Raw genomic sequence first — 13,566 nt, 5'->3', positions numbered from 1 at the left:
ACTACAGGCTCTTGTAAAAAGTCCTCTCCCAGCCCCCTTGTAGCCCCTTCAGATACTGGAAAGCTGCAATGAGGTCTCCTCGGAGCCTCCTCTTCTCCAGGTCTACAAAGGTCTGCCTCCAGCAGCTTAACCCTAGCACACCAAGTGACCTCGGGGGAAAGAGCAGCCTAGACAGGATAGCAGAAAAGCATGCAACAGGTGAAATCTTGTCTCATACTTGTGTGATGTCCGTGTGCTCTGGGATCTCTAATAATTCAATCTGTTGTTCCTGCGCTTGTGCGATGAAGGACTCTTTAATGTCTTCACAAGTACAGTGGTCCAACGGGACAGGAATCACCTGGAGAGGGAGGACGTTTCCATAAAAAGACAGGACAAAACAAACCCTTGCAGAAAGCAATCAGTCCATCACAGGAGCTGGTATGCCCCTCAGTACCACTCAGCATCATCACGTAAGACAAGACCTGTCTCTACAGGCTTAAACTTACGAGATCTTTTTTTTCTGTAGGAGCTGAACAAAAAGCTGAGAACTAAAAGCTTGAAAAAGTTCTCAGCACAGCCTTCTCCTTTCTGATTTCTGTGGTAGTTTAAGGCCGCTCTGACACAGTTAACAGATCTGCCAAATACAGAAACCACCACAATAAACCCCCAAATGACTGACACACAAGGACAAAAAAACCACGACAAAAAAAAAAAAAGACAACAAAACCCATCAAATCGAAAGGCTGGTACTGGTGGGCAACGACCGGAGTTCTGTGTATACCTTTAGATTTTCAGCCTACTTCACTTTCAAATTCAAGCACCACAGTTTGTGTGCCACTGTGAACCAACCACAGTCAGTGCGAGGTCTTGCAGCTTATCCGAAAAACCTGTGGGCTTCTTAATCAGTTCCGTGCAGGAAAAGCTTTCCTCACCCACTCAGACACAACCAGTGCTGTGCTGCTGTAACAGGAGGAATGGAAGGACTGTGGCAGAACCAGCACACTGGTTTAATTTTTGCTCTGGCTCTATCTGTGGGTAAGACAACTCTCCATATTCTGGGAAGGCACAGACTGAAGGGGGAAATCTGAAGGTGAGCAATCTCTTTCAACTCATTTTCAGCTAAGCACAAATTTATATTCTCCCAGGGTGACACTAAAACCATACCTGTAACTGCAGATGCTGACTCCTATAGTTTCTTTCAAATAGAATTTCTTGCTTCTGAAAAATTCCTTCAGGGCAGACTTGTACTTGGTCATTTCTTCCATCACCTCTGGAGACAAGTCCACGACTGACTGATAGTGCCCAATCGGCAAAATCAAGACGTGATCAGGTAATAAGCCTCCTTTGGCCAGGGCAAGATAGCACTAGAGTGAAACAATACACACCCGTTACTCGCTGCAAGCAACACACACTTACCATGCTGTGGAACTTACTCTCTGATTGCATTTTGAGTACACCCCAGCCTAGCAATTGTGCCTTAGGAACAGGGAAGTCTTCTCTCTGCCACTTATTAGGGCTTGTTTATTAGCAATTTATTAATTACTAGAGGAATAAGAAAGAGAGGGACTGCTAAAGGAAAAAACTAAATAATAATAAAAAGAAATTTTTTGAATGCCAGAGCAAGCTGCTTTCCTGCAGACAAGGCAGAGTGAACTTCACCCTTGTGGCTGGAATTTCTCACTATGCCAAGAAAATCCACTCCAAAATTGTTAACAGCTTTTAAAATAAGCCCATGGACAAACCCATAGCAAAGTGGATTATGCTATTCAGGAGCAGCAACTTTAAGCAAAGTGAACATACAAACAACTGAACCAATCTCCAAGATGTACTTCAAGATGTCTACTTTAAAGCTACCTTATCTTCTATTTTATCTATATATAACAAAACTGGAGCCAATCATCCCAGGGAGATCTGGCATAACACCAGACAGTGCAGCCTGCTACCAAAGCATGAGTTGTTGGAAAGTTGTGCCAGGTGGTAACCTAGGTAAACCATGAGGGCTGGCACAACAAAGTGTGTGCTGGCACTGTAATCCGGCTCTGCTGTGGGAGCAAAATGGGACCACGCTTCATTTTTTAGAGCGCTTTATCTATATACTTACGTCTTTTGTGGGGGGGATGCTCAGAAACTGAAAACAAAACCAAGAGCCAGCTTCAAATAAAGTTTGTTTGGGTTTTTTTTGTTTAAGATTTAAAATTGGAGATTGACGCTTTATCCTGCCGTCATATAGCAGAGAACAGGCTACGGGTACTTACATGTGTGCCAATACTAACAACTAAGTGCTTCTCAACTTCTGGGCTGGCGAGGCAGAACCAGCACGGCCCCATGGGTTGTGCTTTATTGGGAGAGGAAAGAGAAGCAAGAGTTAGCACAAGGCTTTATTGTCAGAACAAGGAGCAGAACAGGATTTGGAAGAGCTGTTATCTTCCAGCCACCCATCCCAGCTGATAAAGCACTGAAGGACACAGCTCCTGGAAGCAAATCTGGTCAGAGAACTGATGCCTCTGGGAAGTTCCAGGGAGAGAGGAGAACTGCCTTTCTCATCAAGTGCTCTAACTCAATGGAACAGCCCTACTTCCAGGAATTTAGTGGTTAGTTTAGTGGTTTGCTGAAAAGCACCCCCAAATTTAAGCAAACAAATCAAAACGAAGTAAAATTACTGCATAAGCACAGACAAGGACAGATGCTGTCACACACATCCACTTGTCAGTTCTGGCCCATTCACCACACTCAGAACACCTGGATTCACACCCTAATTGTGACACCTGAGCTGACCTTTAATACAAGCTGATGGCATTGAGAAGCTAGGCTTCTCCTTAGGGTCAGACACTGCATCCATATCCTCTGCAGGTTCCACATAAGACCAGACAAGCAGCTTTGCAAATACAGTAAACATGACTGGGCTCTCCCACAAACTGCAGGAAACCAAATGTCCAATTCTGGGGTTTATTTCTGAGCCAAACAGTGTAAACAAGGCTCTCTTCTCACAACATCAAACTCCAGAAGGGTTTGGAAGTCATATGGATACACACAATGGCACACTATGTCCTAGAGAAGTGATGGGGGAAAACAAGAGACTCTACCCACATATTGTCATCAAAAGTGACTGCCATGACAGCCTCTGCCAGCATCTACGGAGCAATGACACTGAGCTCCTCTTAGTAGAAAGTAATTTACCCCCTAGAACCCTTATGTGCAAGGACTGTGCAAAGGATTTGGAAATCTAATGAACGAAAACCGAACAACTTGGTCTCTTGTAACAAAGGCAACAGGCCTTACCTACCGGAGGCCAGTGGTTTAGAGGGTAAACGGCAGCAGCCTAACCACAACTGCCACACATCCAACTGGCTTTTGACTTTGATTTCACCTCGTGGTTGTCAGGTTTGTAGGAAACAAGGGACCTTTCACTCCTCTGCAGTCCCACAGCATGTGGTGTAGTGACAGAGCACTCTGGCAAGCTGACATACACAGCTCAACAGCTTGAGAAAAATTAAGCGTGAGATGGTCCAATGCCTCGAGAGAAGAGCTCAGGAAAAAAGCATCTGCATACTTACAGGTGGTTTTGGCTTTTTTAGGTTGGGAGTTTCCTCTCTCTTTCCCATCCAAGGGACGTTTCTTTCCCTGAAGCTTGTTCAAATCAAAGAAAAACTGACGAGCTGGTTCTTCCTGTTTAGAAAATTAACACTGAAGCCCCGTTATTCTGCATCAGAGAGTCACAGCCTGTACAAGAATTTACTTTTTCCTTGAGGGGTGTGCAGCCACCTCCAAAAAGCATCAACAGTGAAAGGATCAATACCCTGGAACAGAATGGATTGAGCTCTCCCAGTAGCGCAGCAGTCTTTGCTTGCCTGGATACCCAGCCTTGTCCAGGGAAGAAATTCTGGGAGAGCTGCCCAAATTGCTACGTTCTCCTATTCAGCCTTATGCTGAACATTCACAACTCCTTGGTTTTGTACATTATTCAAATCTCTTCACAGCCTTCACAGCCAGCGCCAAAAGAATGTCTTCATTTCTTAGAGATGTTAACCCCTCAACAGACTCACACAGAGGCTGAAGCCATTTGTGAAGCCGCTAAGTTGTCAGGTTGGGAGACAAGAATGCTGCAGAGGAAAGCACTTGGGAAAAGGACAGCAAAGAGCAGGGCTGCTCAAGCCAGCTCAACTTGACTCCTGCATGGGAGCACAACTGCCGCTTAAAATCCACGGCGTGCTGGCACGCGCAGTAGAAGCATTTTTCCTGGTTTCACAAGCTTTTGTGCCTGTCTTCAATTGGATATTGAAGCTCAAAGGCACAAGAGTCTTTGCCTCCCTCAAGCTGGACTGTTTGGTCTGTTTAAAGCCTTACTGCCAGGGGTTGAACACAACAGCGAATCTCTCATGGTGGCAGGGAGGCTGTCACAGCTAAAGGGATCAGGAGGTGTCTGTCACCCTTGTGCCCACCCACAGTGTCAGCTGGAAGCAGCCAGCCCTTTGCTCTGTGTGCATACTCCAGGGACAAAGGCTGGAGAGCAGTCCTCCCACCTCCTACTTTGCACACTTCCAGCAAAGCCCAAGTCAAGCTGAACTTCAGGCTGAATGTTTCCCGTCCCCCACCAATGATTTCCCAGTTTGGTTTCTCTACGTTACATTAAGATACACAGGCACAGCTATCCACATGTCCGCATTAGCAGAGAATCCCACAGTGCTTAGAGGGCAAAACATGCTCTGCGCTGGGCAATAACCTAAGTCTCTACACCCATGAAGACAATCCACCTGTCTGATGATCAAATTAGGAAGTTGGCAATTTCAAATCTTCTGACACCAACAGCTCAGTGTTCAGGCCCCAGGAAGGAACCCTCCTGCCCCTGGGTGGCAAGCAAGTGATATTTAAAGGAGCATGGAGCTGGTAACATAGAACACGTGAGAAAAAAACCAACTGTACACAACATCTAACTCACTAGCATTGAGGGACACAGTGGAAGTGTAACATCAAAAAAAGGGACACCTGAGTAGCCAGCAGGCTAAGGGGAAAACAGGAGGCTGGCTGCAAAGGACTAAACTGCAGTCTACAAGCTTAGAAAGAACATGACCATGTGTGCTGAGGTGCCTGTAGGGAACAGTCCTGACAAGCAAGCAGATCTATCTACAGCATGCTGGTGCAGACCTGCAGGAAGAATCAGGGAATGGTTTCGGTTGAAAGGGACATTTAAAGGCCATCTAGCCACACCCCCCTGCAACGAGCAGGGACATCTTCAACTAAATCAGGTTGCTCAGAGCCCCGTCCAGCCTGGCATTAAACACTTCCAGAGATGGGGCATCTAGCATCTCTCTGGGCAACCTGTAGCAGTGTTTCATCACCCTCATTCTAAAAAACTTCTTCCTTATATCTAGTCTGAATCCACCCTCTTTTAGTCTAAAACCATTACCCCATGTCCTGTCGCAACAGGCCCTACTAAAAAGTCTGTCCCCATCTTTCTTATATGACCCCTTTAAAAACAGAAAGGCCACAGTAAGGTTTCCCCGGAGCCTTCCCTTCTCCAGGCTGAACACCCCAACTCTCCCAGCCTGTCCCCATGGCAGAGGGGCTCCAGCCCCTGGAGCATCTCCTTGGTGTCCTCTGGACTCGCTCCAACCAGTCAGTATCTTTCCTATGTTGAGGGCCCCGGAGCTGCACACAGAACTGCAGTGGGAGGTCTCACGAGCGGAGCAGAGGGGGAGAATCCCCTCCCTCGACCTGCTGGCCATGCTGCTCTGGATACAGCCCAGTATACGGTTGGCTCAGGAAGGCGCAAACTGTAACAAACTCCCATGCATTGCATCGATACAATTTGGTTGTTGCAAAGAGTTTTCATAGAACCCTGAAGTGTTTTGGACAGATATATTCCAAGGCTAAAGCCAAACACTTCTCCCTGAACATAGAGTTTAACCAGAGTGCACACATGGGGGAGACAGCAGCAGTACCTCTGCACACAGTGGTGCTTTGGTCTTCTGTGCCTCCTTCCGTAATTTTCGGTACGGATTTTCGGTGACATCCTGTGGCTGTTTCGCCAGCTCCGCAGGGTCCAGTAAGCTCATTGGAACAATGCTGAAAGCGTAGAGATACTAGAACAAAACCAGACATCTTTTGCCATGACTGCAACTCTGAAAAGGTCAGCTGTGAACTAAGCCACCCTGAAACAGTGACATACCACTCACCACTGCAATAACTCAGCAAATCAGCGTTTAAGCTAAGCCAGGACATGAAGAACAAACTCCCTGTGCCAGTCTCCCACCCAAGAGTTTACAGGGTGCTTCCAAGTGGCTCACTCCTCTCACTTTAAGGAATGATCTTTTGAAAAGCAGCAGCATATCCTACTTGAAAAAGAAATGACCTCGAACATCATCTGTTTCCAGGCCTTCTTTCTGTCCAGAACTCTTGGACCCTTTTTTGTTACCAGACCTGGTTCCTATGCTGCCTTAATCACTAGCAACCTGTCCTTCTATACCAATGCTCTGTGATTTTCATAGGGGAAGAAGAGAAACAGGTTAAAAACCAAAACAGCTCCTTCCCATTCTAAAAGTTAGGTATTTTCAGTGATTTATAAAAGCTCCTTTTGAATTTAGCTTCCTTCTTAAAGCAGGCCATGCAAACAGAAAATACACAGAGCAGCTGGGGAAGAGGAAGGAATGGCAGCTTTCCAACCATGTCCCTCTGCAGCTGCCTTCACAACTACATGCCATTTGACCAGGTAGAGAACAACAGTGCCACACAGCATGTCTTGCGGCCCTTACCCTTCTGACATAATGAGCAAATGGTATCTATTACTCAAGTGAGACACATCCCTCCACTTCAGTCAAGCTTTTAAGTGATCCACACTGTCCTCTAGCTAGCCAGAGCTGGGCTTGCTGCCCTATTACCTGTACTTTAGAAGAGAAAGATTCAAGGGTGTCAGTACCTTTTTCTTGCTTGTATTGCCAACATTGGCAAGTGCAATAAACCTGGTCACGTGCTTTGGGGTCTCTTGTAGCACTGTGTGATTTCTGTAAGGAAGCAAAACATAACTCTGCAGGCATATACAGTATAGAAAAGGACAGTGGGAAAATCACGCGTCCTCCACAAATTTACTCAGACAGCAAATCAGCCACACAGTCTTTGACCAAAACCAAGGAGGCTTGAGGACAGATTCACGAGATCTCACAGCAGATAGCTGCACAGATCAAAATGACACCTCACTGCAGTCCAGATACAGAGATGAGAGGACAGTTCACTAGTCTGAAAAGAGCTACACCTTTAAAGTGCTTCCCATCGAAAGGATAACAACCTTAACCAGCATTAACTTGACAGCCATAGTTTTATACCTTATGTCACCAGTCACATTTTACAAAGTTATGACTGAAGACACCAGTGTCTTCACCGCACAAGAGCGTGCTCACGATACATTTTCAGAGATACACCCCTGAATTAGGCTGAACACTTTTTAAATGTGACTGAGGGCAACTAACTTGGCATCAGAATCACAGCAAGGCACTTGGAGAAGTATTGTCAGCAATGGCAGTTTTCAAGGCAGCAGGTATGATGGGAAGATGCATCTGAGACACAGTCTTGACCCTGTGCTGGGGCTGGATGGTGTCATAAAAGTCTTTGAAAGTTGTCCTCTGGTGTTCTTTAAAAACTGAACTCTTAGAGAAAATAAGTGAGATTTCACAAGGTCTTACAAACCTGTAAGGAAGTCTTTCATAGTAGGCCTTCTCCAGCGCAGCAAAGTGGTACCTTGGTTTGAGACTTGCGGCTAAATCAGACACTAACTTGGAGCCACATTTCTTGGTATCTATTTCTCCCTACAAAATACAAAACAAGTTTTATTTAAAAAACCCTGTCAGATTGCAGTGCAAAGAAACAGCGTTATACAGCACTGCATGCTGGAAATGTAGAGACTGACTACAGCGGTGGCCATTCCCTGGAAGTGGGGAAAAGTCAAAAGGGCTTGATCTCTTATCAGCAACCAGAGCCTCCTCATTTATTCTATTCTGTGTACTTAGGGATTGCACGCACTCGTTTCATCAACCCACGTCTGTTCTGTTCTCCTACTCTCGGTCTTGTGGAGCCCGGGAAGCAGAGCATGACCATGGCTAACACCAACACCTTTCAGAACTATTTAAGACAAGTTTTGACCACGTGCTCAGAGTGCAAAAGCTTCAGTGCATGAGCCAAGCGACTAGGAAAGCTCTGAGGTGTCATTAGGAAGCAAAATTTTATCCCACTCCCATCCCTGAGAAGTCAGAGCAAAACACAACAGAACCAAAGAGCAGACTTCAAACGGTTTCCTTGGGTGAAGGTTCTTGTGCTGTCTTTTCCCATCAGCCTCAGACTGAGAAGTAAAGAGGCAAGGGAAGAGAGAAGTTCAGAACAGCCGACATCCGTTACCTCGTTATCTTTGGGAAAAGCACAGGGAACAAGATGCTGACCTGGCAAGCATCTGCCTGTCACAACCCTTACAGCAGCAGTGAGACAGGCACTAACCCACCCTCAAGAGAGCAGTTTTCCTCCTGCTGCCCTCGCAGCAGGCACGGCAGAGGGGAGACCAGCAGTGTCTGCACTGCAGACTGGCCACTTCCAGCTCCACTGAAAAAAGCCAGAGCTACAAAGCTTCTTAGGAAAAGGAAACCCAAGGGCTTCTCCAGGGATGCAGTTCTCATCCATGCCATTTAGCTCCTCACGTCACTTTGGCTGAAAGAGAAACTCCAGGTGACAACTCACAAGAAACCTAATTGTTCATTCCTCACACTTCTGGCTTTATTTGAGGAACAGGGTTTCAGGGCCTCAGTGCACAAGGGAATCTCCAAGACTTAGTACTGACATCCTCAGGTGATGAAGTACACACTCCAGCAAGATGCACATTTGACAATAATCACTGTTAATATACTCCTCTGTAAATCCAAGTGAGTACATCCTCAGCAAACTGATGCTGAGGGAAGCCAAGCGTGGAATGATGCACTGAACTACTATGCAGAATCCCCAGTGAATTCTGAAACCCAGGTTTTCTTTTTAAGCCAGAACATCCTACAACTTGTCTCTCTCCAATGCCTTTGGCTAGTGGGGATGGGTTTTTCGCCAGGAGAGATGAGGGAGGGTTCTTTATGCTTTTAGACTGAGGATCATGTATCTTTCTGGATGTCGGAAGAGGAAGCAAAAAGTGTACTTTTCCATGGTATGCCATGGCCTTGCTCTCCAGGAAGGTTTCAGATCACCTGAACTTAAGACTGGAAAGTCACCTCTGCTGAGGAACATTAACAACAGAAATGGGACACAAATGAAACACCACCCTCCAAATCCAGACAGAGGAAGAACCAGATCATTTAGTACATTTTGTACAGCTGACTGATAGTTAAAGAAAAACACCGAAACACTTTCTTTCCCCTTCAAAACTTCTAAAGAATGACTTAATGTCAAGTGGTACTGAAGATGTTTAGAGCACAGCGTTGCACATTAGAAACTAGCAGCAGTGTTCCACAGCAACGGCCATCAACTGGATTCAGAGCAACGTCTGGGGTCAGATGAAAGCTACTGACCCTGACTTTTCAGGCAGGGACAGATAAACCACCCTGGGGTTTCACAAATCCCCCTCTCTTTCTTCGCTGAAGGACCAGAACATCCACTGACTGATGTCATTTCACTCAGCTTTCTCACGCACTCGGAGATGGCCCAGCAGCCCACAGCAGGCAGGAAGACAATGCTTTGTTAAATCCATTTGGAAACACATCCCACCAGAAAACAGAACACTTACCGCACTGTTGGCAAAAGTCCCCACATCTCTGGGCCAGGGGGATGTCAGCAAGATATCCACACCCTTGAAGTTTGGGGTTGACAACAAAGATGCTTTTAATTCTGCCACATCCTTTGCGCTAAAGCTGTAGGCGGGAGGCGGCTCATCCTGGGACTCCGCACCACTCAGGTAGGCAATCTGCAGTCCAGAAGTACCACTGTAAAGACCTCGACGGCCTGCATTAACACACAGGCACACACTTGAGATGTAAACACTGCCAAGTAATCTTCGTCGCATCACAGGCAGGGGACCACATTCAGCAGTCCTGCCTTGCTGCCACTGCAGCTGTCACACAACCCCCCATCTTCTCTCCTCACCGCCATCCTGCTTCCCAAAAATCAATCTGGATGAAAAGCTCAGTACGGAGGCTGAGTAAAAAAAAGCCAATTGCAAGTGCCTTTACTTATTAGGGGGTTTTGTCAGGTGGTATTCTAGAAAGAAACCAGATTTTCCTTTGAGCTTTGCTACAGCTTCATCACCCTTACAGACGACACTTTTTACCTCGGCTACTCCAGTACAGCCTCAAAGCACAGCTCAGTCACACTTCAGGTAGGAAATCTTCCCACACAAAGACGGCCATGCTACCGGAATGAGGCAGTCTCAGAGAACAGGCTCTTTCAACCACTATTCCTTTTGGTTAGCAAGTTCAGTGTTAGAAGGAAACCAAAAAAAGCAGAGTTCTCTTTCGCATTTTACATCGCAGACGGCATCAGCTTATCAGCAGAGCCCAGCTCCAGTCTGAACCCCAGAGTCAGAAACACCACCTAAGCTTTTCCAGAGAAAGGGAGGGTTTTGAAGTGGGAGGATCAGAAAACACTAATGAAAGCACCACTGGGCAAATGCATATCCCTCATCCCAAACCACCTGCAGCCTTACCTAAATAAGTGATGTTCTCAGCTAATTCGCAGCCACTGACGTCTGGAAAATAGCTCGTGGTCTCCTGGTCATTAGCGCCAAGCACATACGTTGGGATTGGAGCTGAGGAAGAAAACCACATGCACTCTGTCTGCTTTAATCCAAGTACATTAACACAAGTTCAGTCCACCTGAGTGAGGAATCACAGCGGGTCCCACCCATTCCTACAGACCCCAACACCACTCCTCTGCAGCGTGCTGAGGAGCAGTAAGCACACAACAAGAAACCCTCCTTCAAAACAAGTCCCCAAGCCTGCTGTTTCCACAGATGCCTACAGCACCAGCAGAGAATAACCTCTGCAGTAACTACCACTCGCTCCACTGCCTACGCAAGAAGATCAGCTCCGAAATGATGCGCAGCCCTAAAACCACAGATCTTCCCTAGTGAAAGGCTAAGTAAATACCAGAGCACAGGGACACCTGGTGATTCAGTTTAAGCTGATCTAAGTTTGTAGAGCTACCAAAAACCAGCAAACCACTGATGATTTAGGGAAAAGGCTCAAGTTCATCAGCATTTTGATTCACTTGGTAGAAGAATATGCTGCATGATTTCACCCAGAACTGGTGAATATAATAAAAAAGGCAGTGGGAAGTACTAGCTGGTACGTCACCTAGGCCTAGGGGATCAGTAAAAATTAATTCCTCCAAACAGCCTAAGGCAAATCTTTTCAAACTTTTAAAAGTTAGAAAAAGGAACGACAGACGTCAGAGACACCTCCTGTAGACTTCCTGGCAGGAAGCTGGTCAAGAGCTCACCTGGTCAGCAGGTCCTAAGTTTTTCACCAAATAAAACCCAGGATTACTTTCCTGTACAAGAAGGGAGAGCAGCAGCCTTACAGTAGCTCTGCTACAGCTGTCGTTAGCCTGTTGCTTGAAGTTCTAGTTCCCACGGTCAGAAGATACAGGACCTTGCTTTCTATTGCAGAGCAGAGTTTGAAAACCTTATGAATGGCTTAACACCAAAGGGACATGAAGTGCCACGAATCCTGTTTTTAATCCATGTGTGCATGGGTGAGGTCATAAGCTACAGATTTTTTCAACAGTCCAAAGGGTAAAAATGACCATTCAAGTGCGAATGAGTGAAAACGGATCACTCTTAACACCCACTCTTCTCCCTGCGTGCATAGGACAGCTTCCTCGTGCAGCAAAATTTAAAGCAGTAACAACTCCTACTCTCGCAGCAACAGGAACACAAGGCAGCCCAACTTGCCAGGATACGTCCTCAGCCACAATCAGCAACTGGGACAGTCTCTGCCCAGACAGCTCTCACGGATGCACAAACAAGCGGGGAAAAAGCAGGGAGTGACGCAGCAGCAGAGAGGAGCTGGAAAACAAGAGTCCCAGCTCCTTTCTGGCTTGCCTCATGCCAGGGGCGAGAGCCAGAGTAGCACCGAAGAAGAAAGAGGAACACTACAAATGCTTGTGAGGGAGATGCTCCCTCACAAGACAGGTGTGGAAGGAGGCAGAGAAGTCCACACAGGACTTCTCATATTCATGGCTGGGCAAACATCTCCAGCACGGGGGCTGCAGGGACCAAGGAGGAACGGGCAAACCCTGCTCTGTTGGAAAGCCTTCTGATCTCCATGGCTGAAGAACAACAATGCTCAGCCCACCAGCACCTCTGCTTTCCCCTCTCCACTTGGGCCTGAATGGAGGGAAGGGAAGAACAGCACTGCTACACACTGCAGAGAGGTCTGCGGTGGAAGTGTGAAAGTGGGTGTCAACAGGGAGCGACCGGGAACTTCTGTGAGGGAAGCACCAGGAGTGGCAGAGGAGCTACACACTGTCAGGCATGCTGGGATCCCACGACCTTCTGACTGTAGTGCCATAAACATCTATGTACAGGTTCTCAGGCTACCCAGGTTGAGAAAACAAGGGCCACCCCGCACGGCAGCCTACAGGCCTCAACTGTACGGATGTGACAGCAGGAACAGAAGTGGAGCTGTAAGATATGCAGGCAAGGAGCAAGAAGACCCCGACATCAGTCAGCAGCATGTGCCTCTCCTATGACTGCACACAGCGCTGGCCAGATGACCCAATGCAGGCCTTGATGCCCAAATCGTGGGCGGGCCACTTGGACACGTGCATCTTCGTGCTCCCGAGTCTGAGAGTGTGACCAAAATGAGTTTTGTCTTAAAACAAACCCAACTTTCCCTCCCACGTGGTGTTTTCCTACCCTAGTTTAACTGCTTTAACATTACACCCCCTAACGACAACTTCCAAATTCAAAAGTCTGCGGCGATGAGACAGCGAAGTGGGTCGCGAGACAGTGCAATCACAGAGCATCCAGAGAACGCCTTCCTTACCTTTCCTGGCCCCTGTGCGATACTCTGCCCATTCCGCCTCTGAAGTAGCGCCAAAAAAATTCCCAACACACAAAAGCATCTAAAACATGAGATAAAGCAAGAGTTGCCACTTGACCTTTTGTGAGTTGACACTTTTGCACCGACATGCTCCGTTGTCACGACACTACAACACGCATCACTGCAACAGCATTGTGTTGGGAACAGCAGAGGTTCCTCTACCCGTGCCTGTGGCTAGTATTAAATGTGTCACAGCAACATTCACGGGTTTAAGCAGGACAAGAAGAGAGCTGCTCTCCCACACCTGGGGAGGAGCCCGCAGGTTACAGCTCCTCCCAACACATGGGTGCTGGGCAAGGAGGGCTACCCCCAGCACATCCCCTCAGGAAACCCACCCAGGAACTTCTCCCATGTCACCCTGGGCACGCTCCTGGCCCGAGCCATCCCAGCGCCCCATCCCAGCGCTCACCCGCTGGGCACCCACGGGAATCCCACGGGGAACAGCCCCAGGTGCCCTGCGTGGAGCGGAATGGGGCACCCCGTGCCCCGTCCCCCCCAGCTCCCCACAGCCTTACATCGAAGCGGCCGC

The 13,566-nt window shown here is 47.5% G+C and overlaps 1 protein-coding gene across 1 annotated transcript; it reads right to left on the bottom strand.

The window, feature by feature from the left end:
- Positions 1 to 211: 211 nt before the first annotated feature.
- CWF19L1 (CWF19-like 1, cell cycle control (S. pombe)) lies at positions 212 to 13,560 on the bottom strand. The gene is given in 12 exon segments (XM_010151731.1): positions 212 to 337; positions 1,144 to 1,190; positions 1,193 to 1,343; positions 2,235 to 2,314; positions 3,534 to 3,645; positions 5,919 to 6,059; positions 6,893 to 6,977; positions 7,657 to 7,775; positions 9,722 to 9,936; positions 10,637 to 10,738; positions 12,981 to 13,059; positions 13,553 to 13,560. Coding segments are annotated over 11 exon segments (1,257 nt in total). The 5' UTR covers positions 13,553 to 13,560.
- Positions 13,561 to 13,566: the final 6 nt, after the last annotated feature.

Source organism: Eurypyga helias, unplaced genomic scaffold (genome assembly GCF_000690775.1).
Source record: "Eurypyga helias isolate BGI_N326 unplaced genomic scaffold, ASM69077v1 scaffold3825, whole genome shotgun sequence".
Classification (NCBI taxonomy): domain Eukaryota; kingdom Metazoa; phylum Chordata; class Aves; order Eurypygiformes; family Eurypygidae; genus Eurypyga; species Eurypyga helias.
Note: the sequence above shows the minus strand (reverse complement) of the source record. Positions and strands in the feature narration are given on the sequence as shown.